Raw genomic sequence first — 27,521 nt, 5'->3', positions numbered from 1 at the left:
GTTTGTTGTGTAGGTAGTTTGCTATTCACAATCACTCTTGGAGGACGGCTGCATTAAGGAGTGCATCAGAATTATACAATCATAGATGTCAGATGTAACAGGGACAGGAACAAAAAGTGGACCCCAAATTTATAGAAATGATGTCATGGTTTCTAAAGTCGACTCCCATTGGCTGGCACGCAGGGTTACATAAATTTTGCATTCTACGATATATATATATATATCAGACGTTCGTACAGTGGCTCTGCGCTGGTAAATGTCTGATCCTCAGATACCGAGTAAACGCTGCTTACAAAATGACATTGTTGAAGAGAGAAACCCAGTATTAAACGTGATTTGCATGTAAACTTTTATCTTAATTCTTAATGTCAGTTTGTAGGCCTACAGCTAATAGGATCTATTTACATACACAGTAGAAACCTGTGCCATTGTACTCAAATATAGCTCATATAATAATTCAAAATTTGTTCAACATGTATAAAAATGTTGTGTACATTATGGGCACAGTGTACAATATGGTCTTTATGGATAAACAAATTGCGTACATCACAAATCTCTCCATAGTCTTGGCTCAAGACTGGATTTGGATTTCCCTTAAAGCTATAGTCCATCATTTGCAGCCATCCGAAAAGTAACTGGCGTAATTATTGTTGAAAAACATACTTGGTTGAAAGATAGTAATGGGATTAAACTCCCTGTGAAATTATTCTTTCTGGCAAGCTGTCATTTTGAAGTAATCAACGAAAGAAGGCCTTTCCAACGGTGCGTCTTAAGACGCACCGTAGGAAAATTTAAATTAATAGTTCGTTTTGTTATTCGGCGAAGCGCGCGCAAGCATTGGCACGATACACAGGCGCGCGCGGTTGCTATAATTCGTCAGATCAATGCGCGACATCGCGTATAGCTGCAATCGGCTCAGTGAGAACGCGTCTCGGACGCTGAATTCAAGCAATTCAAAACATGATTCAGCAACTTTTGATTTGAAATTGAGATCCTAGAATGCTGTTTTTCTCTGAATATACAGCTGAAGCTGAGCTGAAACTTCATCAGGTTAGTTGTTCAGTACCCTTCTTTAGATTTTGAACACTTTTGTTGCTTCAAACGAACAATATGCACAAATTACAAATGATGGACTATATCTTTAATGCAGCTGGTCTCTGCCACGTGTGACAAAGTCACCGTGGCAGTAAATGTTGCTATCAAAAAGATCAATCAAATCCAATTTTGGGAACTTCGGCAAGGCTACCTAGGAATTCCAAAGATACCTCAACTTGAGTATAGCGCGCAAAAAACGACGACTGAAATGTTATTATTGCTCTGCAATTCCTCTATGCTATAGAGTTTACTCTAATATCACGTCTACCTATTACTAAGACACTTTGTTTGCTTTGAGGTTGATCTTCCAAGTGCCAGACACAAATGAATATTGGCTGCTCAAACAACTTTGCCCTTACCGGTGAAAATGTATAGAAACCAATGTTAGGAGCTAGGGCATTCATTTTCAGAGCCATTGCATTTAAATTTCACAGTGCTCTGCAGTTTTCCTGACATTTAAATAAAAAACTGGTGGCGGTCACTGCAATTTGTTTCTATGACATGAGTGTCATTTACAAAGTGCCCTCACTTTTTTGTGCTTTTAAAAAGTGGCCTCTTCGAGGTAAAACGCTCGGTGCACATGGATTTTCCCACATGGATCCCACAAAAGTGCAAGTTTTTCCCAACCATGCAAAGAAGATCTATTTTAATATAAAAGTTTCATCCTTAAAGGATAATATTGTGATTATCGTAACTCCTAGTCTATGATATGAATACAAAAACAAATCTAAAATTTCAATTGATCAAGGCTTAATTTTTGTTTAAATTTCTGTACAATTTACAATGTACAGAACATGTACATGGAGAAAATAGAAGTATTCACAGAAGAAGAGGCAAATCTTGGTTTAGCGTCATCCACTAATATGTGAAATCTTTGACAGAAAGCCCTCATTTCTTGAAACAATTTTAAAGTGGCAGCTATGAAACTAATTACTCCAATGTGATATTGTTGTTGCGTACAAAATTTCAATCGGGTTTTCAAAATTTACAGAGTTAGCATCAAGTAAATATTGTGATTTTTGGGGGAATCCAGGGCCCATTTCCTGCCACCTTTCATCAGATTGTCACCGAGGAGTGCCGTTCCCTCGTCGGAGCAGCTGCGTTGCAGTTTCTTACGTCGTCGGGGAGGAGTTGGGTGGCACTGCAGTGTTCTGGCGGAGGGTAAAGAGGATCCTGTGCTGGAGTGCTGTTTCCGTGCCAACCGTGCATCTGCTACGCCAATTTCCGATTCGGTCTCACTGGCCTCTGACAGAGTTTCATACTCAGATTCCGACAGACTTGCTGTTTGGCTATTTGAGTTGCTGCTCTCCAAAGACACCTGATCCTGCTTCATCTTGAAGATGTCTTCGGCTGAATGAAGACGGATTGTCCTGACCTCCGAAATTGTCACAGGCTCTGCCCGCCACAGCTTTAATGCTGGGCCATGCTTGTCCCCGTCGGTCGCTTGGGCTGGTTTGAATTTTGGAGGCAGGCCATACCTTGATATGTGATCTTCATAGCTAGGTGGTCTCTTAGGGAGCTTTTCAGCGAGTGGGGTCCTTGTCAAGCTTGGGGGTAAAGAATTAGATTTCATGTAGGCTGTGGAATGATAAGGAAAATTGAGCAACCTCAGTGCACTGCTGTGTTTTGAGTAAGTGTCAGTTGAGCTGTTGGTCGAGTTAAAGTCAGATATGCACCCTTTGGGTGGTCTTGACAACCTGACTTTGGACAAGTGGCTTTTGTAGACTACCTCCCGATGGCTTGGATGATGCTGGCAATCACTGACTATCTGGCCGCCGAGTTGTTCAGGGTTTTCAGCAAACTCCTGCATTTCACTGAGATGTGTGTGTCTTGCAGCCGGCTTTAGCATAAATCTCTGATCCATGATAGATCGTAGGTTGGAGTTATTCCCTCTGGACCCGAGGCCATTGCCATCAGATCCGTTTCCAGGGTAAGCATTACCTCCTCGCCCCCAGTTTGACACCCTCTCTGTGAATGTGGTTTTTCTTGTGGAACGGGGCGGCCATGAAAGTCGTTTCTCATTTCTGTTACAAGACAGCTGGGATGACACTTTCAACCTGTGTGAAATGCCATCGGAGACGGGCTGTGAGTATGGCTTGGGTCCATCCGCCCTCCCTGAAAAACCCACAGGAGATCTCTGCGCTTCCCTTGAGACAACAAGAGGTAGATGGTTGGTTTCTGGGCTGCTGGGATGACAAACTGGATCATCTTGGTGAATGCTCTTCTGCCAACGTTGGACAAGTTCAGAGCGGAATTGCTGACACTCGCTGGGATCAAAGATATCCTCTAGTTTAAGAGGGGAGAGGCTGGTGGTGTCCTTGGATGATGGTGACGGTGTGTTGTTGGGTATGGATGTGAAGGACGGAACTTCCACGACTGTATCACTGGATGATGTAGAGGAGGTGATCGAGGATGAAGATGTGGAACTGGATGAGTCTTCAATATCGCCATCACTGCTGTCATCACTGTCTGTTCCATCATCATCAACGAGCCACTGTGGTTGCTTGACAACAGCTGTCTTGAAAGCGCTACCAGATTTCTCTCTGTGCTGTAGGCTTGTCTTGAGGGAAGCCCTCTGTATTTGCTGTTGTTTGTTAAGCTCCATTAACTTTGACAAGAGCTTCTCGTTGTTGTTCCTATCACTGATGGCTGATCTGGCATTTGTTTGTGCAAGATTTTGATTGCTGTTGATATTTTCAGGATCTCCGTGGTCTGCCTGAGAGGTCTGGCTCCCATTGGGTATTTGGTCTTGTTCTGTATTTGAGGGCATATGGTTATTTTGTAATCTGTTCAAACTTTGGGGGCTGCCTTTTGCTGGAATTTTCTCATTTGTATTCAAGTTGGCTGTGCTAACTATTGCTGACGATGTTGGATCTGTTGTTTTCATATCCTGAGAGGTATGTCTGTGCACGTCGGAGGATGTACAACTCTCATTTGTGATACCTATGTTGCTGGTGACATCATCGTGCGACACTGACGGCAAATCACTGTCACTTCTATTATCACTGCTTATTCTGCCTTTCTCATCTGTGGCATGAGAGTGATTGGTATCACTCTGAGTTGCACTGATCAGATCTGGGCTGCACACAGTGGTGTCAGAAGTGGGATTAAAATATTTGTCATTTGTTAATCCTGATTCAGCATTACAACATGTGATACTATCCGTATCATCATCAGTGAAACCACTTTGAGATTCATTCTCATGCTTGTCAAGCATGGCGTCAGACTTACAAACCAATGACGCAGTGATTGACACAGAACTTGTACACCTTTGACCTACGCAGACAGATACTTCTTCACTTGTCTTGGAAGCGACCTGCGAATCAACGCAAGGTTGCAAGAACTCGGCAGTGTCATCATAAATGATCCTGGATCGTCTCTCCACTGTGCCTCGTGTGAATGTGCCAAGCTGTGGGGAATTTGGTGTAAGAAGGGGGCTGCCAAGGGAACTGGAAGGACTTCTTGATGGGTTCAGATCGGGAGTAAGGTTTAGGATGGAAAGGGGAGGAGGTTTTTTAAGTCTTGAGAGGACTTCCTTTTGAAAGTTGGGCTCTTTGATAGCTTGCTGGGAAAGAGCATCATCTACTTTGCTAGAATTAGGGAGGAAAACATCGTCATTGTCTTCATCTGAGGAATCTCTCTTGTCTGTTGGGGTTTCTAAACCACTGGTACCACTATCAGCACAATCTGTTGAATCTGAGTGCTTTGATGTCTCACATGGTAATTTGGCATTTGCAGTTTCCTTCGCGTTGGATGTAGTGTCTGCAGACACACTCTCAGTGCCACAGCTGGGAGAGGCTTCTTTCAGCAGATCAGGACAGGGATCATAGCTCAGCTCAGGACTCAAACAGTCCTCAAAGACATCCTGGACAAACTGCTCATAGCTCAAAGTGCTGGCTATTGACTCCGTCTCTCCGCTCTCCGCATTGCGTTCCAATTCCTCCTCTGTCAACAAATCCACCATGAAGGATTGTTCCACAGAGGTGTAGCTCTCCTCTGACCACAGACTCACCTTCTGCTCTCTGACAGCCTCAAAGATTGTAGAGGATGGGATGCCCAGATCCAAGACAGCTGGAAGGTCATCAACTGAGATGGAGAAAGTCCCATCAGCCTCCAGCCGGGATTGGATTGGAGAATCTAAGATCTTATCAAGAGCGGTGTCGGTGCAAGTAAGGGCAAGCTCTAAATAAGGTTCCGAAAACTCTTCTGTAAAATTAAAGAAAAAGAAAAAAGACAAAGAGAGAGAAAACAAGATTATTTTCATCTGACAGGACCACTGTTGTATTTTTTAAACAAAATGAAGTCATATAAATTTGCCAAATGTAATTCTTTTTACCACAAAAACTTGCATCAACCAAGGACTCAATATTTCATGCTCATTTAATATAAACTTACAATTGATGGTTACAAAACAGCACACATACTTCAGCCAAAACTTTAACATGCGATTTTTAGGACAGGTGACACATACACACCGTCACAAGCCCGTTGGGAAAACCAACCAATTGGAAGAACCACCAATGCACAAATTGGGAGACAAAACTACATAACACAATATAACACTTACATGTATCTAAGCCAACAACAACGGAAAAGACAGGAAAAAAAATTGTACAATAGTGTGAATAAAATGAGGTAGAAGGTCCAATTTCATGTTGCTCATAACAACTTTAAACATCACCGGCAAAACAAATACTGTACATAAGACTTTGAATTTGTGGGTATTAAAATAAGTGCATGACCATCGTTATTTAAGCAAGTTCCTGAAATTGGGCCCATATTTCAATACGTGTATCTCAGCCATTTTCAAACAATACGTGTGTATGTCCAACAAATGTGCAGTTACAACACTATCCATGCCACACCCTGAAGTACAGCTGCAGTTTGCCCCACCCCACCTTGCTTTTCAAACAACTATCACACACACGCCAAGTCACGAGTAAACTTGTGTAGTTACCATTGTACATGTGAGGCAAGACAGGGAAATTGTAGGGCTGTCCCGAATATTTGAATACTTGATCATCAAAAGAATATTCGAATAGCTTTTTGCCAGTTCGAATGTTAGAAACAAAATAAGAACTGTGCACATACACACACAACTGTGATGTTATTTTAGTCGTAAAGTTGCTGCGCTTTATTGTCAGACGCCACTTTTTTGTCGACAGTAACTTAGCAGGTTAAAACCCTTGACAGTTATAACATACTTAAGCCAACACGCAAAAGCAATGAAGCGAAGTTCAAGCTTCAACAATGGTGGACGCGCTTCGAACGTATTATTGACGTCACAAATTTCACTTCACTTTCGTGTGAAGTATGAACCGGGCTTCAGGCCTGCTGCAAAACACTCTAGTGGCCCACAATATCAACGCAGCGTACAACTTTTGACCGGCGCGGCACTCTGCTGCAGCTAGCAAATGTAAAACTTGATCAACGAATATTCAAATATTCGGTCAAATGCAGTTTCGAATAAACGAATAATAACGTATTCGGAAATGGACAGCCCTAGGAAATTGTTTGCACACTCAAGACTCATTCCAATCTTAAAGTTAAGGAAAAAAAAACACAGAGAGTTGTGTAGTGTTTACCTTTACTGTTGTCCTACATGTGGGTTAAGGATTAGACAAGATACAAGGAAAGAAGGAAAGTGAATATTTAATGAACTAAAAAGTCTGGTAATTGTTTCTACTTTCATAAATAGATTTTTTTATTGTTACACCAAATGTCACAAACCAATATGTGATTTTTTTTTTGGGGGGGGGGGAACTAATAATGGATTTGAAAAATGTTGAGACTTTGAGGGAAAATACCACATGCAGAGATGATGAGGAATACATTTATTATCTTCTCCTTGACCAAAAAAAGCAGGAAATTAAATACGATGGAAGGAAATCAAAAATCTGACTCTGCAAAACTATCTGAAGTCTTAAAGGCCTGCTCTGACTTTCAAAAAACTTAATTCAATTGTTTACGTCCTGAAATTAGTTTTGCTTTTGCTTCCACATTTAGTACGAATCGACCTCAAGTACAATGTTCCGAATAGAAATTTTGTTAATTATAGAGCTTTGGCTAATAGTTCATCTTCAGACGCCGCAAAAGCAGTCGTCCCCTGTAAGGAACAAATGGTCTATCTAGTTCCTTGGCTGACCAGAAAACAATTTGGTACAGCTCTGAAGACACAGGCTGCTTTGTCACATAAAAAATGGCTGAATATCCCTTTCGGGCCTGTATCCTAATCATGTAAGCCAGTGTTTGAAGGACAAAATGCATGTGCAATGTTTCGAACACATGGCACAGAATATAAACGTGGCCAATTTTCATCTGAATGTGTACAAGTCTATAGCGTCTTTACTTCGGAACACAGTGATAACTGTTTATGGCTGCAATGGTGTCCTATAATCTGTCTCTCTTCTCCAACCTGGTGGGGAACTTGTGCAAACTCACAGGATTAACAATGGGGGAGTCAGGTTGGCGTAGCGGTACTTTCCTTGCCTTCCATTGCTGTGACCCGGGTTCGAATCCTGCCTGGGCGAATTTATGGATTGGGTTTTCAGTCCCTGCCTGATGATTCTGTGGGTTTCCCTAGAATATCATTCTGGGGTTTTCCTCCCACCACTAAAACTGTAATATCCTTCCACGTCTTCTACTAATTAAGGGACCCCACTGGAAATAAGTCTTTCCAAAGACCAAAGACTTTCGAAATCTTGACTTTTGTGGGCTGTCCTGGCCGTGAATTATTTTCTTCCCAAATGAGATCCGACAGTGTCAAAAGAAGGCACTCTCTCTCTCTGCGTTTTGCACATTCATTATGTCCAGGGCTTAAGAGAATAAGTTATATAACAAGGAATACTGGTGTTTAAATCACCGACGAATGGCAGCTGATTCATAGACTGTTAATTTAGAAGTAGTCCTGACTTCTTATCAGGTGATCCGAGTTTGAATCCCAGTGAGCGTTTTCACTTCTTCTCATTTTACCTTTTAAATAACTAATGTAACGAAGGACCTTTTCTTACAAGACTTTGTAAAGCCTTTCTTGGGTTTGTGTTGCGGAGAGCAAGGCATTGGATATGCATGTAATGGACCAATCAGAAGATGGGAAACGGATGTCATTTGTGAAAAAACAATTCGCGTCCTGGCCAACTGCTGAATAATCATAAATAAATAAGCAGAAAGCGAAAAAGCAAGAGTGCAGAAATTTAACTGACCTCCCCCGGGTCTCAACTCGCCCGCGCTTCCAGTCATCACGTGACCCTCCTCGTAGCTCCGCCGCTTCATCCTGGTACCCGGCGCGGGCAGCGGGGACAGCTCCCGTGGTGGCAGGGCGGCCATGCTGTGCCGGCGCCGCATGTTCAGCTTCTGGACCAGGCCCAGGGAAGACTTGCGGCGGGGGGACTGGCGGTGGTGGGTGGGGGAGGAGAGGGGGGAGTAATCCAGCTCCACGGATTTAGTGCGGCACTGGGAGCCCCGAGGTTTGAACCGGGCCGTGTTGTTCACCTGAAAACACAAAAGCCTTGAGTTATTTCATGATGCTGCTACATACACGATTTTCTGCTAAAAGCACCTCTGCGTACATTTGTATTTCAAGGAGGCCACAGGCAGAATGAATTCCAAAGAGAATGCTATTAATATTAATGGTAGAATTTGAATTTGCTTAAAGCTATAGTCCATCATTTGCAGCCATCCGAAAAGTAACTGGCGTAATTATTGTTGAAAAACATACTTGGTTGAAAGATAGCAAGGGAACTAAACTCCCTGTAAAATTATTCTTTCTGGGAAGCTGTCATTTTGAAGTAATCAACGAAAGAAGGCATTTCCAACGGTGATTCTTAAGAAGCACCGTAGGAAAATTTAAATTAGTAGTTCGTTTTGTTATTCAGCGCAGCGCGCACAAATATTGGAACGACGCACACGCGCGCGCAGTTGTTATAATTCGTCGGATCAGTGCGCTACGTCGCGTATAGCTGCAATTCAAAACAATTCAAAACATGATTCAGTAACTTTTGATTTGAAATTGAGATCTTAGAATGCTGTTTTTCTCGGAATGTACAGCTGAAGCTTAGCTGAAACTTCATCAGGTTAGTTGCTCAGTATCCTTCATTAGATTTTGAACTCTTTTGTTGCTTCAAACGAACAAAATGCACAAATTACAAATGATGGACTGTAGCTTTAAACTGGTAATGCAACAATAGAAATCTCCTTGTGTATGCAAGTGCTACCATGTTTCTTGATAGCATAACTTTTCTGCCATAGATTTTGTTTCTGCTTACTATTGAACATCACCATATTTCCGGCCCATTTGGGCCAAAAGATTCTTCTGTAATTGTTATGCTGACAGAAAGCCATAGAAACAACATATTTAGGGCAGTAATTGTTTAATTCATTTTCGTGGGGGAAAAAACATCCAAACCTGTTTTAGGATAATTCATGCTAGGAAGTCATCAGGTTTTGATATTTTTGACTTTTTTAAAACCCATTGATGCAAGTGTTTAGTTTTGATTGTGAAAGTGAGAAAATGACATTTTCGATTGGTTTGAATGTTTTTTGGGGGAGGAGGGGGAGTTTTTAATTTTTGTACCTTATTTGTACTTTGTTTGCAATAAAAAGGCAGAAATTGGTTAGATGAATTTCAAAGTTTGCTCGTACCCATGAGTTGTAGTCTTCCACAGTTACATGCACAAAGAGTGTCGCCTGGTCCAAGCCCTCCAGATGAACGTGACGGTAACCTAAAATAGATCAAAATGTTGCAAAAATAGATCTAGATTGGCTATAGGGGAATATTAACATGCACAGTTTAATTGATGAACTGCTCCCAACGGGAATGTACAAGACCCATTAAAATGGGGTTCCAACTTCGAACAGGTTAAGCTTCATAGGTAAGAATAACCCATTAAAATACTTTATCAAGGAAAAACAACTGTTGGACAATATGCTTAGTATGTTACATGCTATAATCTAAGTTGATGCATCGCACAAAGCTGAACTTTTCAATCATGTTCTGTTAGCAAAATGTGGAGCATGTTTGGCAAAGACATTCCATCACATTCTTGCCAAGGGCAGATCAAGGGGGACCAAAGGGGGCCATGGGCCCCCCCCCCCCCCAAACGAATCCAATTTGTCTTTTTTAAGTGACTTCGCAATAAAGGCAGGCAATGAGTAAACCACCATCTTTTACTAAAAAAACATGGGTTAAAGTGGTCAGAAATTGCGTCAGATCGCACCACAGAGCATCTAGAATCCAACAATTTTTCGGGGCCCGAACCCCATGCCTTTTTTTTTTTTGACACACTTTTTGGGGACCAAATTTTGTTGGCCTCCCCCCCCCCAAAAAAAAAAATTGTGTTCTGGATCCGCCCTTGATTCTTGCTTGCCAATTATTGACAATGATAGCATTTTGCTGAACCCTGCGACCCACCTGGCATAAGGCTGGCGACAGGGAAGGTTGCCTGACCAATGAAGTCCCTGCCGATGGGATCCTCGTCCCAGACAGCGAATCGGATCAACGCCGTCTCCAGCAGGTGTATCGTGAACGTCATGGTGCAGTCCCAAAAGGGATTAAAACCTGTGCAAATGGAACATTTTGGAAACAAAATGGTGCAGTTGTATTTCCAAACACTTTGGCGGCATTCTTATTATGCGGACAATGTTAAAGTTAAACAATAATGGCAACATTTGCGCAAGTGTTGCGATTTGCATAAGAATGGTAATTAAAATTATTATAATAAAAGTTCTATAATAGTATGGAATAAACCCGAACCAGAGCCAGATATAAATTTTGCTTTACTCCTTACCATTATCCTGAATAGTTTTGGTTTGTGACTTGGCACAGTCCACTGGCAAGCCAATGACCTCTGCTTCCACGTATGGATCAATTATCTGAAATAAAAAAAAAAGTATAAAATTGTGATTAAGTAACATAGTCACTATGCAAATTGTGACAACCAACCGTAGAGAATGCTTGTTTGCAATTTTGAATTTTTCAGTTTCCAGATGATGCTGTGACAATTAGTCCATTAAAGTATAGTCCCTGTACCGCCCAATAAACTGCCCTTTGTAATAAGGGAATAAATGTAAGCTTGGTCAGTTTTAAACACTCTGTTTAAGACCGGTTGGAGTCTGGATGCTGATATTTACCCGAGCCGACCACAGCCGCTTACTGTCTCGCCATGGCAAGTTACTATCTTGAGAGAAAGCGACTGCTAGGACAAGATTGTAACTCTCCGCTAACTTGACGCAGCAAGATAGTAACTTTCCTTAGCGAGATGGTAACTTGCTGCGGCAAGATAGTAACTTCCCTTGGTGAGATAGTAACTTTCCTTAGCTAGATAGTAACTTGCTGCAGCAAGATAGTAACTTTCCTTGGCGAGATAGTAACTTGCTGCAGCAAGATGGTAACTTTCCTTGGCGAGATAGTAACTTGCTGCGGCAAGATAGTAACTTTCCTTGGAGTGATAATAACTTGCTGCAGCAAGACACTAACTTTCCTTGGCAAGACAGTAGATTGCTGCGGCAAGATAGTAACTTTCCTTGGCGTGATAGTAACCTGCTGCAGCAAGATACTAACTTTCCTTGGCAGGATAGTAACTTGCTGCAGCAAGATACCAATTTGGAAATGTTCTTATTGCCTGTATGTGGCCTTTCTAGTGTCTCTAGGCTTCGGTATGAAACACAAAAAGTGGACAATATAAACAAAAATCTAACTTAACATACTTCTCCTCTTTCTCCGAGCAAGCTCTGTGGAGGTTTTGGAAGTTGCTGCCCACTGATAATGTGCAAAGTGAGTTGTTTCTTTGGAAGATGGGGAACTGGGTCACCACTGTTGGGGTCAAACGGCTTGTGCTCTGAGAAACAGTACATAGAAATCTTGGCTCAAATTAGGCAAAAACAGCACTAGGCCAACTTTGATAAAGAGAGAAAGGATGGCATCCTTTCTGGAACATATACAGTGTACCAGAAATAACAATCTGAACATGTTAATGAATATAAGGAAAGTTATTGTTACGGGAAATGGTACATTAAGGAGACATTCCCATATGGTTGTGCACAATATTTTTCCAACTTTAATGACCCCGAACCCCAATTTTGTCTTGTCCTACCCCCACAAATGTTGGTATATTTTTGTTTAAGACCACGAGCAACCGATCTAGCCTATTTGCAACACTAAAGCTTTGCATCTAAATAGGAGTTGTGACATTAGGGAGAATTGAAAATAATTTTAAAAGCTATCTTATGCAATAATTTTCCATCACAAGTCTATCACAAGCGTCTTGTCACAAATCAAGTAACATGCATGCTCTGAATTTAGTTAAGTGTAACAAACGCGTCCTCATCTCCTGTTTATTGTGGCGTGTCTTCTAATTTGATTCCAGATCGACTTGTGACCGACTTGATCACTATTTTTCAAATCTAAGTGAAGTCTTAATCAAGAAAACTTGATCAGTACAAAAATAAGTTTCTTGAAGAAAGTAGCTATATAATGTACACGTAAGCAAGGGCGGGTCCAGAGAGGTTACTACCGGTGGGGCAGAGGGTGTGCCAAGGGAGGGGGGGGATGCACAACTGGTAAATAATGTAATTAATGTAAGTTTCTTACCATCACATAATAGAGAATGTTTCAGTGCGTATCCACAATTTCCGTTCAGACTAAACTTTGCCCTGCTGAGTTGCATTGGTCGTCCCTCCGTTTGGTAGTTCAGCGCAACTATGGGAAAAAAGTTTGAAGTAATAAGACATTTTTAAAGCTCATAACAAGTAGAGTTCAAGGATAGTGTAAATACTGATTAAAAAAACAGTAATAATTTGTTAGGAACGGCATGAAAGGAAAACTTTTTGGGGAAAACCCATGGAATCAGGTAGGGACTGAAAGCCAAATCTATATATGGACCTGAGCGGCAATCAAACTTGGGACATAGAGCTGGAAGACAAGGAGAGTTCTACTGCTCTGACCAGTGCTTCACAAATGTGATGCGATCAAGCTAAATGAGTCGTTTGTCGGGGAATTTTTATTTACTATAAGGCCAAAATAGGGCCACTTCATCACATCTCCTGGTATTCCAACTTCCATAATTTTTGAACTAAAGATGGTACCAGCATGCGGTTTTCACAGCAGTAATGCTGAGATTGTGCTATTTTTAAATCTGTAATAATTTTTTTTTTTGACTAGGATCGACAAACGACTTGTAGCTTGATCGCACCACAAAGAAATTCTAGAGGATAACCATTAAGGACCTAAATTATAAAATTTGCGGGTGACACCATGTGTAAAGATATCTCTTGTTGTGGTTCTGAAAAGACCCGGTTGGTTGAGTGTAGAACTCGACGTTTTGGACAGTGTGCTCTGTCCTTCCTCAGGAGGTTGAGATACAGGACCTCCTAGCCCACCCAGCACTCACCCAGTTGGCAACCGCAGTTCCACATGGGCTGTGGGTTGTAGTTACTGGAGTCTATCCGATATGCCGAGGGGTAGACGCGGCACAGGTGGCTGGCGGTAAACTGAGCGAAGTCCGGTGCCTTGGTGGCCACCAAATTACTGGCTCGCATCTCTCCCAGCGACGGCAGCTCCCACGATGCCACTGTTTCAAGCGACACAAAGAAATTGAAGTTATGTAAGAGGGTAAAATTAGGTGGTTTTCAAGTTATTGATTACAACAAAAGTTTGATTTAATGGCATTATATGATTGTTTGCATTCATCCCAAAAGTAACCTTCCGAATTATTGTCAAAAATCTGGAGACAAACAAAATGCACAAAACGTAAATGGTGCTATTAAAAACTTGACAACTGTCTAGCCCACTCGATGATTTCTGTCTACGTTTGAAAGTACAACAATGGGGTACAAGTGAATTTAACAGCTTACACATGCGCTTGCATAACTTTGAAGGAATCTGTGTACAAACCTCCTTGGCATTAGAATTGTGAACACTTTTGTTGTGGTGCACGGTTCCTAGCGCAAGTGGTTTACCCAACACTGAACTTCTATCCGGAGATCATATCAGTGCAACTCAAGCATTCAGATGTAGCAGGTGAGCGCAGTGCGTACTTCGCATATGTGGCGCGGAGCATGGATCTCATGACCTGTTTTAAAAACTTCCAAGCTCACATCCAACAGGAGTAGATACACTGTCTAAGGGATTTATGAATGGTTGTTAAAACCATCAAAGCTTTTGGCAATTTGGTCCAACTTTGTATTTATCAAATTTATTTAACAAATAAAATTTGGATCACCTACTTGTTGATTTGAAGCCTCGGAAACCCACGGATCGGGTGAGCTGCACCAGCTCGGACAGCTGCCGGCACAGCACCATGGATTTGCCCTTATGGCTCCGGCCAGTGTGCAGTGGACTTGGCAACTTGGGGTTAACGGTGCTAGACTGGTCCCCGGTCGTTTCCTCATCTGTGGCTGATTTCTCCAAGAGATCCAGACTGCCCCCCTCGGATGACTCGGATGATGACTGGGACTTCGGTTTCTTCTAACAAATGAAAAGAGGAAAATAGGATGTTACTTTTGGAAAATTTTAAAACACTGATTGTCCCTCAGATCTGCTTTGGCAAAATTAAACAGGCAGTAAACTCGAGGCTTACCTCCAGGTTTTACAAGGTACTACCAAAAACTGACCTTTGAAAGCTTGAGGCGTCGAAGGGTACCCGTCAAAGAGCTGGACCGAGCATGGTTTTTGGAGTTGGAATCCTTCTTCCTTGAATCTTCTCGGACCTAAAATTCACCAACGCACAAATCATAATAAAGAATGACTACTCACATCAGAAATAAAATAGTGCGCCTGCTCAGACTAACATCTTGGGAATTCTGTAGTAGCCGTTTAAGTTTTTCTTTATTTTCTCCCTAGGCTTTCCCAGGGAACCAATTAGCAATTGCGAAATGGCGCGCTTCTACATATACGTGCTACATGCTGTGATCAAGCATTGATAATTAGATATGCAACGCAGTTATAACCTCATGCGAGCGACTACCAGTATCAAATGGGCAGCCACCGTTATGTTCGAAGGTATTTATATTTACACCAATGGTCTAAGTTATATAAAATGGCCACCCCCCATTGCTGCAAATTTCCCAAGACCTTAGTGCGAGAAAATTAAACAAAAATTGTGCAAGGGCACTCTACAACTTAACAATGCAACCATTGCTATTGATCACTGACGTCTTGGGCATACTATGTTTAATACTAATTAAGACAATTAATGAATTTGAATAATAAGCCCCAGTTTTCCAAACACTTTGTTCAGTTCTCAACCATCTGTGTTACCATTTATTCCTTTAGTTCAAATTTTCGACCTAAACACAATTGGAAATTTGCAATTGTTTTCATTGTCACCAAAAGTGTAACTTCATGTTCATTACAAGATGGTAAAGATACTACGTAGTAAAGATGCCATCCGGTAGATGGTAAAGATACCAGATGGTAAAGATACCAGATGATAAATTGCTAAGGATTTTAACCTGATGAAAGCATTATAAATCTTGTCCACAGTTTTTACAATATTTACAGCTGACATTTTTGTAACACTACATCATGCAGGGAGCTCGGACAACTATTTCAGAGCAAATATCTAAATGACAGAAAAACATTAGCAGCTATACACACAATCATCTACATGTACACCAAAACAACATGCAATGTACCGGGAATGTTTCCACCAATATAAAACTTCAATCATCATAATTTTTTGATTTACAGATAGTTCTTGAAAATTCATGTTGAATTAAAGCAAAAAGTTGAATTTGAAGCAAATTTCCCCTAAACTGAGTCCTCAACAAAAGATATTTCTATGAAAATTGTTCGCCTTCTTCCCAATTTTTCTCCCACTAAAGAACAATTGTAGGGGTAAAATTTCACATGAGTAAACACTTGGTAAGAAAATCCACAAGGTGAACAAATTATACATGTGTTAACACAGACACAGTATATACATTTATGTAAACATGCAAAGTAATGGCCTTTTCATACTTTATGCAAATTAATGGTAAATGGATGCAAATTTGTTTTCTCAATACAGTATAATTTTAACGAATTAGCACCTGTACCACATTGTATTACATTGTATTTATTCACTGAAGAATCTATATAAAACAACAGAATGCTTGGGCGGTTTTGGGTGCACAGTGAGAAATAGGTAGGGAGGTTTGGGGTGGTACAGTACATTGATCAAAGGCTTGAAGGTACCGGGTAGAGTACATCATTTGTAATTTGTGATTTTTTTTTCGTTTGAAGCAATGAAAGTACTTAAAATCTAAAGAAGGGCGAGTCATGTTTTGAATTGCACCCGAAATCAGCGTCCGGGACACATTTTAATTCAGCTGATTGCAGCTATGCTTATAGCAACCGCGCCGTGTCAATGCTTGCACACACTCACTGACAGCCTCGCCGAATTAAAAACGAACTTCTGACGAAAATTTCCAAAAATGCATCATTAGACGCATCTTTGCATTATTGTTTTCTTCAAAATAACAGCATGCCAGAAAGAAGAATTTCACAGGGAGTTTAGTGACATTACTACCTTTAAACCAAGTATGTTTTTCAACAATAATTTGGTCTGTTACCTTTTGGTTAGCTGCAAATGATGTACTCTACCTTTAATGTATTTCAACGAGTGAATTTAATTTCATTGTGAATGCTTTTGTAACTGTTGCATTTGCATAAATTTGCATGAAGCATGAACTGGCCTACTGGGAGAGATATCAAAAGACTGGTAGGTATAGGCTTGTGGGAAATACCTTGGAGACGATGCGTTGCCATGCCGACCGCGTTGGCGTTATGGGTTTCTTCCTCATAAGCATAAGCTGGGCCATAGCGACCGATTCAAACTTTTTGGAGATGCTGCTTCGCTCAAGCTGGTAGCGGGGAACAGGAACAGGTGTAGGAGGGGGCGGAGACACAGATATGCCAAAAAAGGGGGTACCAAAAAGTGACATTTTCATGTTAATAAGGAGACAGAAGACAACACAACCTTAGAGTACGAGACAAGACACTACAAAACCCTCAAATGTGATTAGAGATGGGGAATGGCCAACTGGAGGAAATTTGTTAATGTATCAAAAATCAAAAGGTTTTTCAAGTTTTACTGTTATTCTCATGGGCAACTGCTGAAGTATCCCTCACTAGAAACTCAATAATCACACTTCGAATGGAAATAAAATTTAAAAGTTGGTATAAAAAATCATAAAACTTTTTTAGTTGTTCAGGTCCCAGTCACTCAAAAACAAATCCAGAACTATGATTGTTTTTTCTTTTAAAATTATGAGCATAGGCCTACTTTAAATTATAAATCATGGAACAAAATTCACCAATAAGCAATTAAAGCGGTTAAAGATAAATAAACGTTTTCATAAAACACATGAACTGAAGATTTTCGTCCAAAAGAAATATCCCTGTTACCAAAAGGACACTCCTGAAAACAACAAACAGCATTATGAGGGGACAATTATATTTATAACTTAACGTAAGTAACTTTCAAAGTTGCAATCTGTATAACACAAAATGAGAACCAACAAAAAAACAAAACAAAAACAAACACAACAACAACAACAAAAACAGGCCTGAAAATGGGCACACACAAAAAGTCAATATTCATGGCTTACGTGGGACTCATGCACTTATAGACGTTGTGTATCTTCAAAATAGAAATCCTCAACTGAACTTGTCAGTTACAGCATTTTAAAAATATATAAAAAAAAAGACAAACACTCACTCGTGTTATCCTTTAGTTATGAGGACCTCCTATTGTTTCCCTCTTTTGTTCCTATTGTTTGTACTCTTGCTTTAACTTTTTCTCAATATCTCCCATAAGGTTTGTACACAAAAAACCTCCCGAGGACTTGGCTCAGGTCCTCAGGGTTTTTGTTGTCAAAAATCCCCCATTGTCCCAAGTCCTCAGTCGTATAGGATTACAGGTTCAATATTAAAGACAGTTTCCTTTTTTGTTCCTATTATTTGTACTTTTTCTCAACATCTCCCATAAGGTTTGTACACGAAAACCTCCTGAGGACTTGGCTCAGGCCATCGGGGTAATTGGTGTCGAAAATCCCCCATTGTCTCAAGTCCTCAGTCGTATAGGGTAACAGGTTCAATAAGAAAGTTCCCTTACTTTTGTTTCTATTGTTTGTAATTTTTCTCAAGATCTCCCATAAGGTTTGTACACAAAAACCTCCCGAGGACTTGGCTCAGGTCCTCAGGGTTATTAATATCGCACACACCCCATTGTCCCAAGTCCTCAGTCGTAAAGGATAACAAGATCACACAAAACAGAAGAACAACTTTCTAGGCACTGACAGAGAAAGTCGACTTGAGGTGAGAAAGATTGGGAGACAAACAAGAGTAATATGTTAAAACAGTGTTAATGAGTACAGTAATTTACAGATTTACAACGGTTTACCAATTATTTTCTATACATTTGGATTAGTATAACTTTTGATGCAGGTTGTATGAATGGGGTTTACCACTGACTGTTTTTTTGTTAATATACATCAAAACATCTTGACGGGGTGTCCAACTCGAATACAAAAAAAAATCATATCCAGACAAACCTTGCTTAAATGTCTGTCAAGACTGCCATACATTGTTGGCTGTGTATGAGTTTGGCAAATTGTTAGAATGAGAAGAAGTAATAATAATTGACCAGCATTATTTAAGTTTAATTCAAAAACATTCCTTAATTGAATTAGAGATCACAATCTGCAAAAAAAAAAATGGATTCAGCAATTGATAGCCCAACTTGTATGTAATATATCACAGTTTTGAAGACGTTACAGAAAACCTAATAGCACAATTAAAGGGAATGTACATCATTGGTTTTTGCTGTAATTTTCAGAAATGCACTATTTGAGGGATTAGTATAATAGATCAGATATTGTTACACTAACATGTTGGAAGTTTTGTGTTCGAAAATGCTGGAAAAGGCAAGAAAAACAAAAATGTTCAAGTAGTCTGGTTCCCTGACTCCACTAAATATAAAATGGATCAATTTATAGATGCCGGAAAATTGTAAGGTAAGGGAACCACAAATTTTGACTGAACAAAAATGGTAAATTTGGAGCAGTAGTTGAAAAATAGTCAGGTTTTTCCAACGGTGGTCGGCCGACCACCGTTGGAAATGTATACAAAAATATAATTTTCTTGAAAATGACTTCACACCAGGTGCCATAATTTTACAGGATGCTTTAGACTGTCATTTACCAACATCCTAGTAAGGTATTTCGTAAAAACATGGTTGTTTTATTTTTCGATGTTTGCAAATGTTGTATATTCTCTTTAAAACAATGGTCCATTTTCTTCACAATACCTGTGTGTGACTGCTAATAATAAAGGACAGTAAAAACCAATGCATTACCAATGATTTTCAGTCTGTAATTTAAAAAGATCAATATATTTCATCACAAACACAGGAAACAGAGACTGAATTAAAGCTGTACAAAATATTAACTTAGCCTCTTGGTTTTTCCCCTTCAAAGACCCCCCCTTAAAAAACACTACACACACAAAAACCCTGTACAATGTTTGAAAGGTCTGATTTTTCTCAAGAAGAAGTGTTTCCAAACTTTTGTACTCTTTGCCATTTATGGAATTGGCATACACACAATACTTCTAGCTGAGCGCTACACCTCTGATCACTATTTTTTTTTTTATGAACCTGCCCAAAAACTTTCACTTTTCTCCCCATCACCGCAAAACATCTCGTTACATCTCACCTTGAGTTCATCGTCTAATTCGTCGGCGCTGTCCTCCTCACTCACTTCTCCCGCCTCCAGGTTCTCATTGTGATCCTGTGGTAATTTCTTGGCCTGTGGGTCAAATAAATGGGGAGTCTAATAGGACTTCTACCAACTAAGCAAGTAAATTTTGCAATTTAGAAAATTATGACTTGTGGGTTAAAGGGACGTAAAAATTGGTAATTACCTTGAAACGGACCTACAGATTTAACGAGAAAAACCTCGCTCAAAGTGAAGATGGGGATAGTACCAAATACCCTGTGAAATTACTCCCCCCGAAAGGGTACCATTCAAAGGAAAACAATCGTGGTTTTACAAAAGTGTCCTCACGAGCACACTTTTTTTTATTGAAATTGTTGAACAGAATCGTTGGAAATTTGTGAATTTTTGACCGAAAGGCATTTATAAACGGGAATAAACATGTGCTTGGCCGGTATTAAAGGGAATATACATCATTTGCTTTTGCTGTAATTTTCAGAAATGGATGGAATTGGGGGGTTGGAAATATATAGCAAATATAGTTACACCGACTTTTTTGAGGTTTTGGGTTCGAAAATGCTATAAAAACCAAGAAAAACAATCATTTTCCTGTAGTCTGGTTCCCTGACTCCATATAAGAAGAAACAGATCAGTTTACATACATTGGGGAATTGTAAGGTCAGGGAACCAGTCTAGCTGGCTTGTACCCGTTCATAGGTGTGTAATCGATTGCAAACAAGTGCGATGGTCAATTGGGGCCAGTATTTGAAGGATAAAACCAGATACAAAATACCACTTTTCTTGAAAATGACATTTTACCTGGTGACACGATTTTACAGGATGCTTTACACTGTCATCCACTAACAGTCCAGCAAGGTAATTCAAAATGATTTGGTAGTTTTATTTTTTGATGTTTGCAAATGTTGTATTTTCCCTTTAATACAGGCCAAGCGCATGTTTATTTCCTTATGCATAATGCTCAGTCTCATCTACTATGACTTGACAACCCAACTCAATGTAGCTATTCCCCATAAATGAATTGCCAATGAATCATCAACTACCATTATGCACTGTCATTTGGGTCCACTGCATGTCTCGGCCTCATGACAAAGTGAACTATGTAAAGCAAAGTTGTCTCCATTCCAAAAACTAAATGATCATGAGAAAATTATTTTGAGTGTTATAATTTCGTTCATTATAATACTTCCCAGGTCTGCATCGTGACTTTGGGCGTGATCCCTGGCTGCATGGCATATACGGGTTTATGGCTTCAGACTTGCGCCCCTTGAACAAAAACATTGACGGGAACAGCCAACATAGGGCTGGATGGCTCAGTTGGTAGAGCACCGGAACGGTAATCTGGAGGTCGCAGGTTCAAACCCCGCTCCAGTCAATTTCTTTATTCAACTTAAATCAGGCCGATTATTGTAATATGCCAAACTGAGCTTACTTTAAAAAACATAACAAAAATGCAGGCTGATCTTGCTAATCTGTTGGGTTTTTTTTTTTTTGGCATTTAAAATGAAACTGGAGATTTTTTTTCCTCCTTACGTACCTTGATGAGAATCTTTCCTTTCAATTCCTCTGGGGATGGTAAAGTTGTTCGGCTTGGGTCAATTGTGGGGACATGCAGCATTTCTGATGTTGAAAGGTTAAGGGCAAAATGGCAAAGACAGACCAAGAAAAACAGAAAGGCACAGTAATATCAAAAGCACACCGCCCCCCTTCCTTCTTAACAATTACACAGAAAACTGAATAAACAGCCATTATCATTTATGACATTCAAAAATCATCAATATCAAACTAAAGAAAACATATATTTTTAACAGTCCAATTATGGGAAGGGCACATATGTGAGGCGTTCTAGCAAAATGAAACAGAACTGGGCAGAGATCAAAATGAGGGTTTCTGAGTGGATTTCGGGGTAAGTATTTCATAGCAAAAATTTTCACACTGACCTGTTCAAAAATTTATGTTCATAAATGCTGGAAAAACCATGGGGGAAAAAAAATGCTATTCTTGTAGTCTGGTTCCCTGACCCTAATTCAGACGAAACGGAGCAATTTATAGATGTCGGGGAATTATTAATGCATCATTGTAGAAATGTTTTTATTTGTTCTGAAAAAAAATGACCCACATTTCCGGTGGCCTATCTGTATCCAGAAAATCCAGGAAGATTAAAAAAAAGTGAAGAAAGTCTCATTAATACAGTCCCCTGAAAGTTCTCGCCCCTTTAAAAGGCTGGTCAATTTATAACGCTGAGCTAATTAGAAACTTGATACCCACATGCTTGATTCTGCAGATGCTGTTATTGTCTGCTACTTTCAGACATGACAGTTAAAGGTACAGTCCATCATTTGTAATTTGTGCATTTCGTTAGAAGCAACCAAAGTGCTCAAAATCTAAAGAAAGGTGCTGAACAACTAACCTGATGAACTTTCAGCTCAGCTTCAGCTGTATATTTTGAGAAAAACAACATTCAAGGATCTAGATTTCAAATCTAAAGTTGCTGAATCGTGTTTTGAATTGGGCCTGAATTCAGCGTTCGAGACATGTTCTCACTGAGCTGATTGCAGCTACACGATGTCGCGCACTGATCCAACGAATTAAGGCAACCGCGCCACTGAATAAAAAAAAAAAAAACTAATGGAAATTTCCAACGGTGCGTCTTTAGACCTTCTTTCGTTGATATATTCAGAATGACAGCTTGCCAGAAAGAATAATTCGACAGGGAGTTTAGTCCCCTTTCTATATTTCAACCAAGTATGTGTTTCAACAATAATTACGTCAGTTACTTTTTGGATTGCTGCAAATGATGGACTGTAGCTTTAAATTTCACAACATCTCTGATTTTCAACTTTTCATTAAAAAAGAACGCCTACATATTTGTATGCCCCCTTGTGTGGCAATATATTCTGGGAAAATGTCATAAAGCAGTTAAGGTGCGAAAGCACGGGGGTGTTGGTGTCCCGCATCAAATATTAAGGCACACAAGGGCTTAATGTGTGGGTGGTGATTGCTTCCATGTATACAGAGTACCGGGGAGAACTGTGAAGAAGAAGATACATGTATGTATGAGACATGGAATCATCGTATTGACGATATCTACTCTTTTATACAGGGTGGATAAAAAAAACGAAACCGAGATATTATTGCTAATTGGAACAGAAGTAGTGCACATGTGAATCAAAGGGAGATATCCTCCATTAGGGTTGTATCTCCTCTTTAAAATGACACCCTGATCATGTCCTTACATTCACGGTTGACTGAGCAGTGACCAATTTCATGAAAGTGTATATTTAGAGACTTGCGCCACATTTCATGGTGAAATCTCTTTTTTTCCCCCACCTGCCTTGATTGGCAACCATAGCCTTTCACTCTGTGACAATTGACACAACAAAAAGCACAATTGAAAAGTGGCGCAATTCTCTAAATAGACCCTTTCATAAAGTTGATCCCTGCTCAGTCAACCGAGATTCAACCCTAACGGAAGATATCTTCCTTTGATTCACATGTGCCCTACTTCTGTTCCAATTAGCAATAATATCTCTGTTTCGTTTTTTTTTTATCCACCCTGTATACTTAAAATATACATTACAGCCAACACAAAAAAAAATCACATTTGTTTGGCATTTCACATAATTGGTTCTAATTAAACTGTTCTCAATTCTAAACCTGAGTTACACATATAACATACTCCAAAATTAAGGAACATCCCAGTATTTTAACTCTAATCTGGATCTTTCTTGTGTTTAATTGACTATCACATTAATAAACTAATTTCCTTTTTTTTCCAGTGAACAGCTTGTCAAATTTTGTGAACAATGAACATTTGTAAAACCTCCAAATTTCACTTTTTGCTCCAAATCTCTCATAAAATTGTATAATAATTTTTTATCTCACTCATGTTTTTCACTTCACAAAATAGTCAATGCTCTTTCCAAAAGGGACTGAAGTCCAGAACCCATCCTACATGTACATGTGCCGGTACGTTGTGAGAATTTACCATGGTTTGTGACATCTAAAAGGCATATTTCTCACATGAATGTTGGATGAGAATGTTCAATCCTTTGCACATGGTCATCTTGCGTGTTAGTATAAGGCTTAATGAGACATGAATAAATGATTCAAACTTCCCCCTTTGATGGAGGCAAGTGATGATGCTCCTGTGAGATATGTACCATACACGTCAGTCTACTGATTTGTATGGTAGGCTTTTTATGCACACCATTTGCTCTTCAATTCAATTCAATTCATTCAGTTTTATTTCAAAATTTCCAAATAAAATATGTAACTTAAGGCCCCCCCCCCCAAAAAAATTGGTCTCTGGTCAAACCGAAGTTCCGGAATTGACGCGGCCACAAGTTTTTTGGGGGGGGGGTTTTCTTTCTTTTTTTCTTCAAGCTTGGATTGTACAGACAAGGTGGGTACTATTTTGCTTTTTTGGTGTCCTCATGTACATTGGTGTCCTCCATAATTTGCCTTGGTGCTTTCGATCATTTGCCTTGGTGCAATTTCCCATTCCTTGGTGCTCTTTGGTAAAAAAAAATTGAGGAGGTGCGGAAATAGAGGGCGCTGTTGGAGCTACCGCGGAACATTTTGGAGAAAAAAAAGATTGACGCGCATGATTAAAATCGACGCGCGCGCTGACCAGAGACCGACTTATTTTTTTTTTTGGCCTAATAGTAGATAAACAAAACATAAAAGTAAAGAAAAAAGATACATGGAAAGCAAAGAAGTTATGAGGAAAATGTTAGAAGTCCACAGACTTATGAAGCATTGACTTGCAAAATCATGCTTCACAACGAAACACAAGACTATTTTTAGGGAAGGGGGCAAACTGATATTCGGTAGAAACTTTGAGACTTTAGAGACAATTTTCAGAAAATGAGCGCATGACTTAATTGCTACACAGAAAAAAATGTCATTAATTAAAAACACCTTTTTTAACTTTGGGGGCAGGAGGGGTTTTCTCCAGACCTGATAGGGCCAATTTGATAGCTCCGCTAACCACACAATTCCGCGCTTACAATCACCATTCACTGCCTTGAATGCCTTTAAGGCAGTGAATGGTGATTGGTGCTAGTAGATATAGTGGTGATATAGTGGTGATATAGTGGTGATATAGTGGTGATATAGTGATGATATAGTGGTGATATAGTGATGATATAGTGGTGATATGGTGATGATATAGTGGTGATATAGTGATGATATAGTGATGATATGGTGGTGATATGGTGATGATATAGTGGTGATATAGTGGTGATATATATTGCTAGTAGAATTAAAGTATATAGTATCCTGCGCTATTTCCACATTGTAACAAGTACTAAAAGCTATGTTTAGCTGATGGCTTGTGAGGGAGTTTTAATTTATTTCCAGGAAAAAAAAGGTATATATCTTTTTGGGGGGGGGGGGGGCTGGGCCATGGCCCACATTGCACCCCCCCCCCCCCCCCTCCACCTCGGATCTGCCAATGACCTGAAGCACAGAATTTTCTGCTACAGTAAGCGGGGATTTTTTTGTTAACGGTAAGCATAGTCATGAAATTGGGCCACGATTATATTGAAGCCGTGCCACCATTGAATCTTGTGCTCCTGAAACAGACCTGCAAAGTTTTACGCGACCAGGTTAAATGGTCTAACGCCCGTGAGTCTTATCGAATTACGGACGCCCCGATTGCCTGACAATTGAATCCAATGACTTTACGGCCTGTAAGAAACCTAATTATTGCCCCGGCTCCATCGACCGCTGGAGTGACCTCCATCAAGTAAACCTTGGCAAATGTAGACCACTGCACTGATTTTTTTTATACAAATGACTTTCTCACCACACGTGAAGGATGCAGACAAGAGGTATCACAAATCTTCAAGATCTCCTTGGGGACACGTACTATACTCTACAACGCTTCATTACTGGGTGTGGTAAAACTGGATTAATCTGAGTGCCCAGGTCTGATTATTAAATCAGCTCCAATGTATGTGGTCTGTAGAGTGCATGGCTCAATTAAATCTTCCCAAAGACACCCCCCCCCACCCTGATAATGAATCTATATCTAGAACTTTACAAGGGATGGCGAACACCCCTTACCAACTCCAAATGGGGGAGGGCAAGGGTGCATTCTCTCACACAAAATTTGTTATCTAGATTTTTGTTCTCCTTGCAGAATATCTGGAATACTTCGCTGAAAGCACTGGCCAGCTTAGCTCAGAGGTGCATAATTCGCCTTCCACCTCTGTGAGCAGGTTTCAAATCCCAACCCAAACTGTCGTAGGGATTCATCTGCCATATTCCATACCTGATTCCATAGGTGTCCTCCCATATTTGAAAGAGATTTATTTTAAATCTTCTTTCCATGGTTTTCTAACCACTTCACACCGGGATGATTTTTGTTGAAAGTTTTGATTTTCACAAAAGGCAAAATCTTCCAGCCAACTTCTGATATACAACCAAACGCCAAAAATACCGATTTGCAACAGTATTTGTACGATATTTCTTGCCGAAACCTCATATGTTTCAATACTCTGGGGTGTGCACTGGAGCGTAAATTGTACAACAATGCCGTGCACAACGGCCAATTCAAGATCAACACACGTTCTGCCCCAACAGACTTCATGGACTTAATGCGTGTGTACAAAAGACACGAGGGATTAGCATGACGGCAGTCTTGACGTTTCAACTTGTCTTCAGCCATGCCTGTGTACAACGACAGCCAGCGCATGTTATCACGTCCTCCGATGCAAACTTATAGCAAATAGGCCTATTGTTACACTGACCTGTATAAAATTTGTGTTGGAAAAACTATGCTGGAAAAACCAAGAAAAAAAAATTGCTGTTCTTGTAGTCTGGTTCCCTGACACTACTTCAGGGCAATTGTCAGGTCAGGGAACCAGACTAGCTGGCTTGCACCCATTTAAGGATGTGCAAACTGATTGCCAACAGAATCTGGACTAACTAAATTTGGTAAATTGGGGGCAGTATTTGAAAAAAGTCAGTATTTTTTTTCCCAATGATGGTTGGCCGACCGTCGTTGGAAATTGATACAAAAATGCCACTGTTCTTGAAAATGACAGCACACCAGGTGCCATGATTTCACGGTATGCTTGAGACTGTTATTCACTTACAATCAAGTAAGGTATTTCATAATAATTTGGTAGTTTTGTTTTTTGACGTTCGCAAATGTTGTATATTACCTTTAATCAAACTCATTGCAAAACTTTAAGAGTGAAATTTTTTTTGTAGCCCAGGGAAGTGCCTGATTTTGGCACGGGCTGTCACAGTCTGTTACAATTTTACAGTTAAAGGATACCTCCCAGTATTTCTACCAGGTACTGGGCCATCTTCTTCTGCTGCTCCAGGCTGCAGTGGTTCTCGATAGACAGGATGACTGGGTAGGGGCTGGTCACGAAGGCGTACTTACTGATGATGGAGATGACGTCACGGAATTTGATCTTGGAGGTCAGGGTGTAGCCGTGGTAGATGATGGGCTCACCGTCTTTGCCGTCCCAACAATCCACTGTGGGAATGACGCACAAAGGCCACAAACGTTTGACCAACAGAAAACTTACAAGGATTCCAACTACACTGATTATAATACTATGGAACACCGATATAACGAACATCGTGGGATCCACAGAAATTTTTCGTAATAGCGATTGTTCGGTATAGCGATTTTAAGCTGCTGGTGCTCCGGTACTCACTTTTCAATAAATAGCGCCCTTCATAACTTCACC

General features: G+C 40.2%; 1 protein-coding gene and 1 non-coding gene across 3 annotated transcripts in view; one reads left to right on the top strand and one right to left on the bottom strand.

The window, feature by feature from the left end:
* Window positions 1-1,590: 1,590 nt before the first annotated feature.
* LOC119742638 (1-phosphatidylinositol 4,5-bisphosphate phosphodiesterase eta-2-like) overlaps window positions 1,591-27,521 on the bottom strand; it is a 68,194-nt gene continuing 42,263 nt past the window's right edge. Inside the window, exons 8-22 of one of the 2 annotated variants that reach the window (XM_038218772.1) lie at window positions 27,098-27,304; window positions 21,344-21,426; window positions 19,789-19,881; window positions 16,819-16,935; window positions 14,704-14,799; window positions 14,317-14,557; window positions 13,482-13,661; window positions 12,683-12,790; window positions 11,800-11,930; window positions 10,881-10,965; window positions 10,505-10,651; window positions 9,736-9,815; window positions 8,298-8,586; window positions 6,681-6,693; window positions 5,224-5,301 (exon numbers count right to left, since the gene is read on the bottom strand). In XM_038218772.1, the coding sequence (XP_038074700.1) occupies window positions 6,683-6,693; window positions 8,298-8,586; window positions 9,736-9,815; window positions 10,505-10,651; window positions 10,881-10,965; window positions 11,800-11,930; window positions 12,683-12,790; window positions 13,482-13,661; window positions 14,317-14,557; window positions 14,704-14,799; window positions 16,819-16,935; window positions 19,789-19,881; window positions 21,344-21,426; window positions 27,098-27,304 (1,868 nt within the window). In that variant the 3' untranslated portion in view covers window positions 5,224-5,301; window positions 6,681-6,682. Of the gene's footprint in view, window positions 5,302-6,680; window positions 6,694-8,297; window positions 8,587-9,735; window positions 9,816-10,504; window positions 10,652-10,880; window positions 10,966-11,799; window positions 11,931-12,682; window positions 12,791-13,481; window positions 13,662-14,316; window positions 14,558-14,703; window positions 14,800-16,818; window positions 16,936-19,788; window positions 19,882-21,343; window positions 21,427-27,097; window positions 27,305-27,521 lie in introns of both variants that reach the window. The other variant, XM_038218771.1, reaches the window with a different exon arrangement.
* Trnat-ggu lies at window positions 21,109-21,181 on the top strand. Its single transcript has one exon. It is a non-coding gene; the product is annotated as a tRNA-Thr (tRNA).

This window comes from Patiria miniata, unplaced genomic scaffold (assembly GCF_015706575.1).
Source record: "Patiria miniata isolate m_02_andy unplaced genomic scaffold, ASM1570657v1 HiC_scaffold_6, whole genome shotgun sequence".
NCBI lineage: Eukaryota > Metazoa > Echinodermata > Asteroidea > Valvatida > Asterinidae > Patiria > Patiria miniata.
The sequence above is the reverse complement of the archived record's forward strand: the minus strand, read 5'-3'. Positions and strand labels throughout refer to the sequence as shown.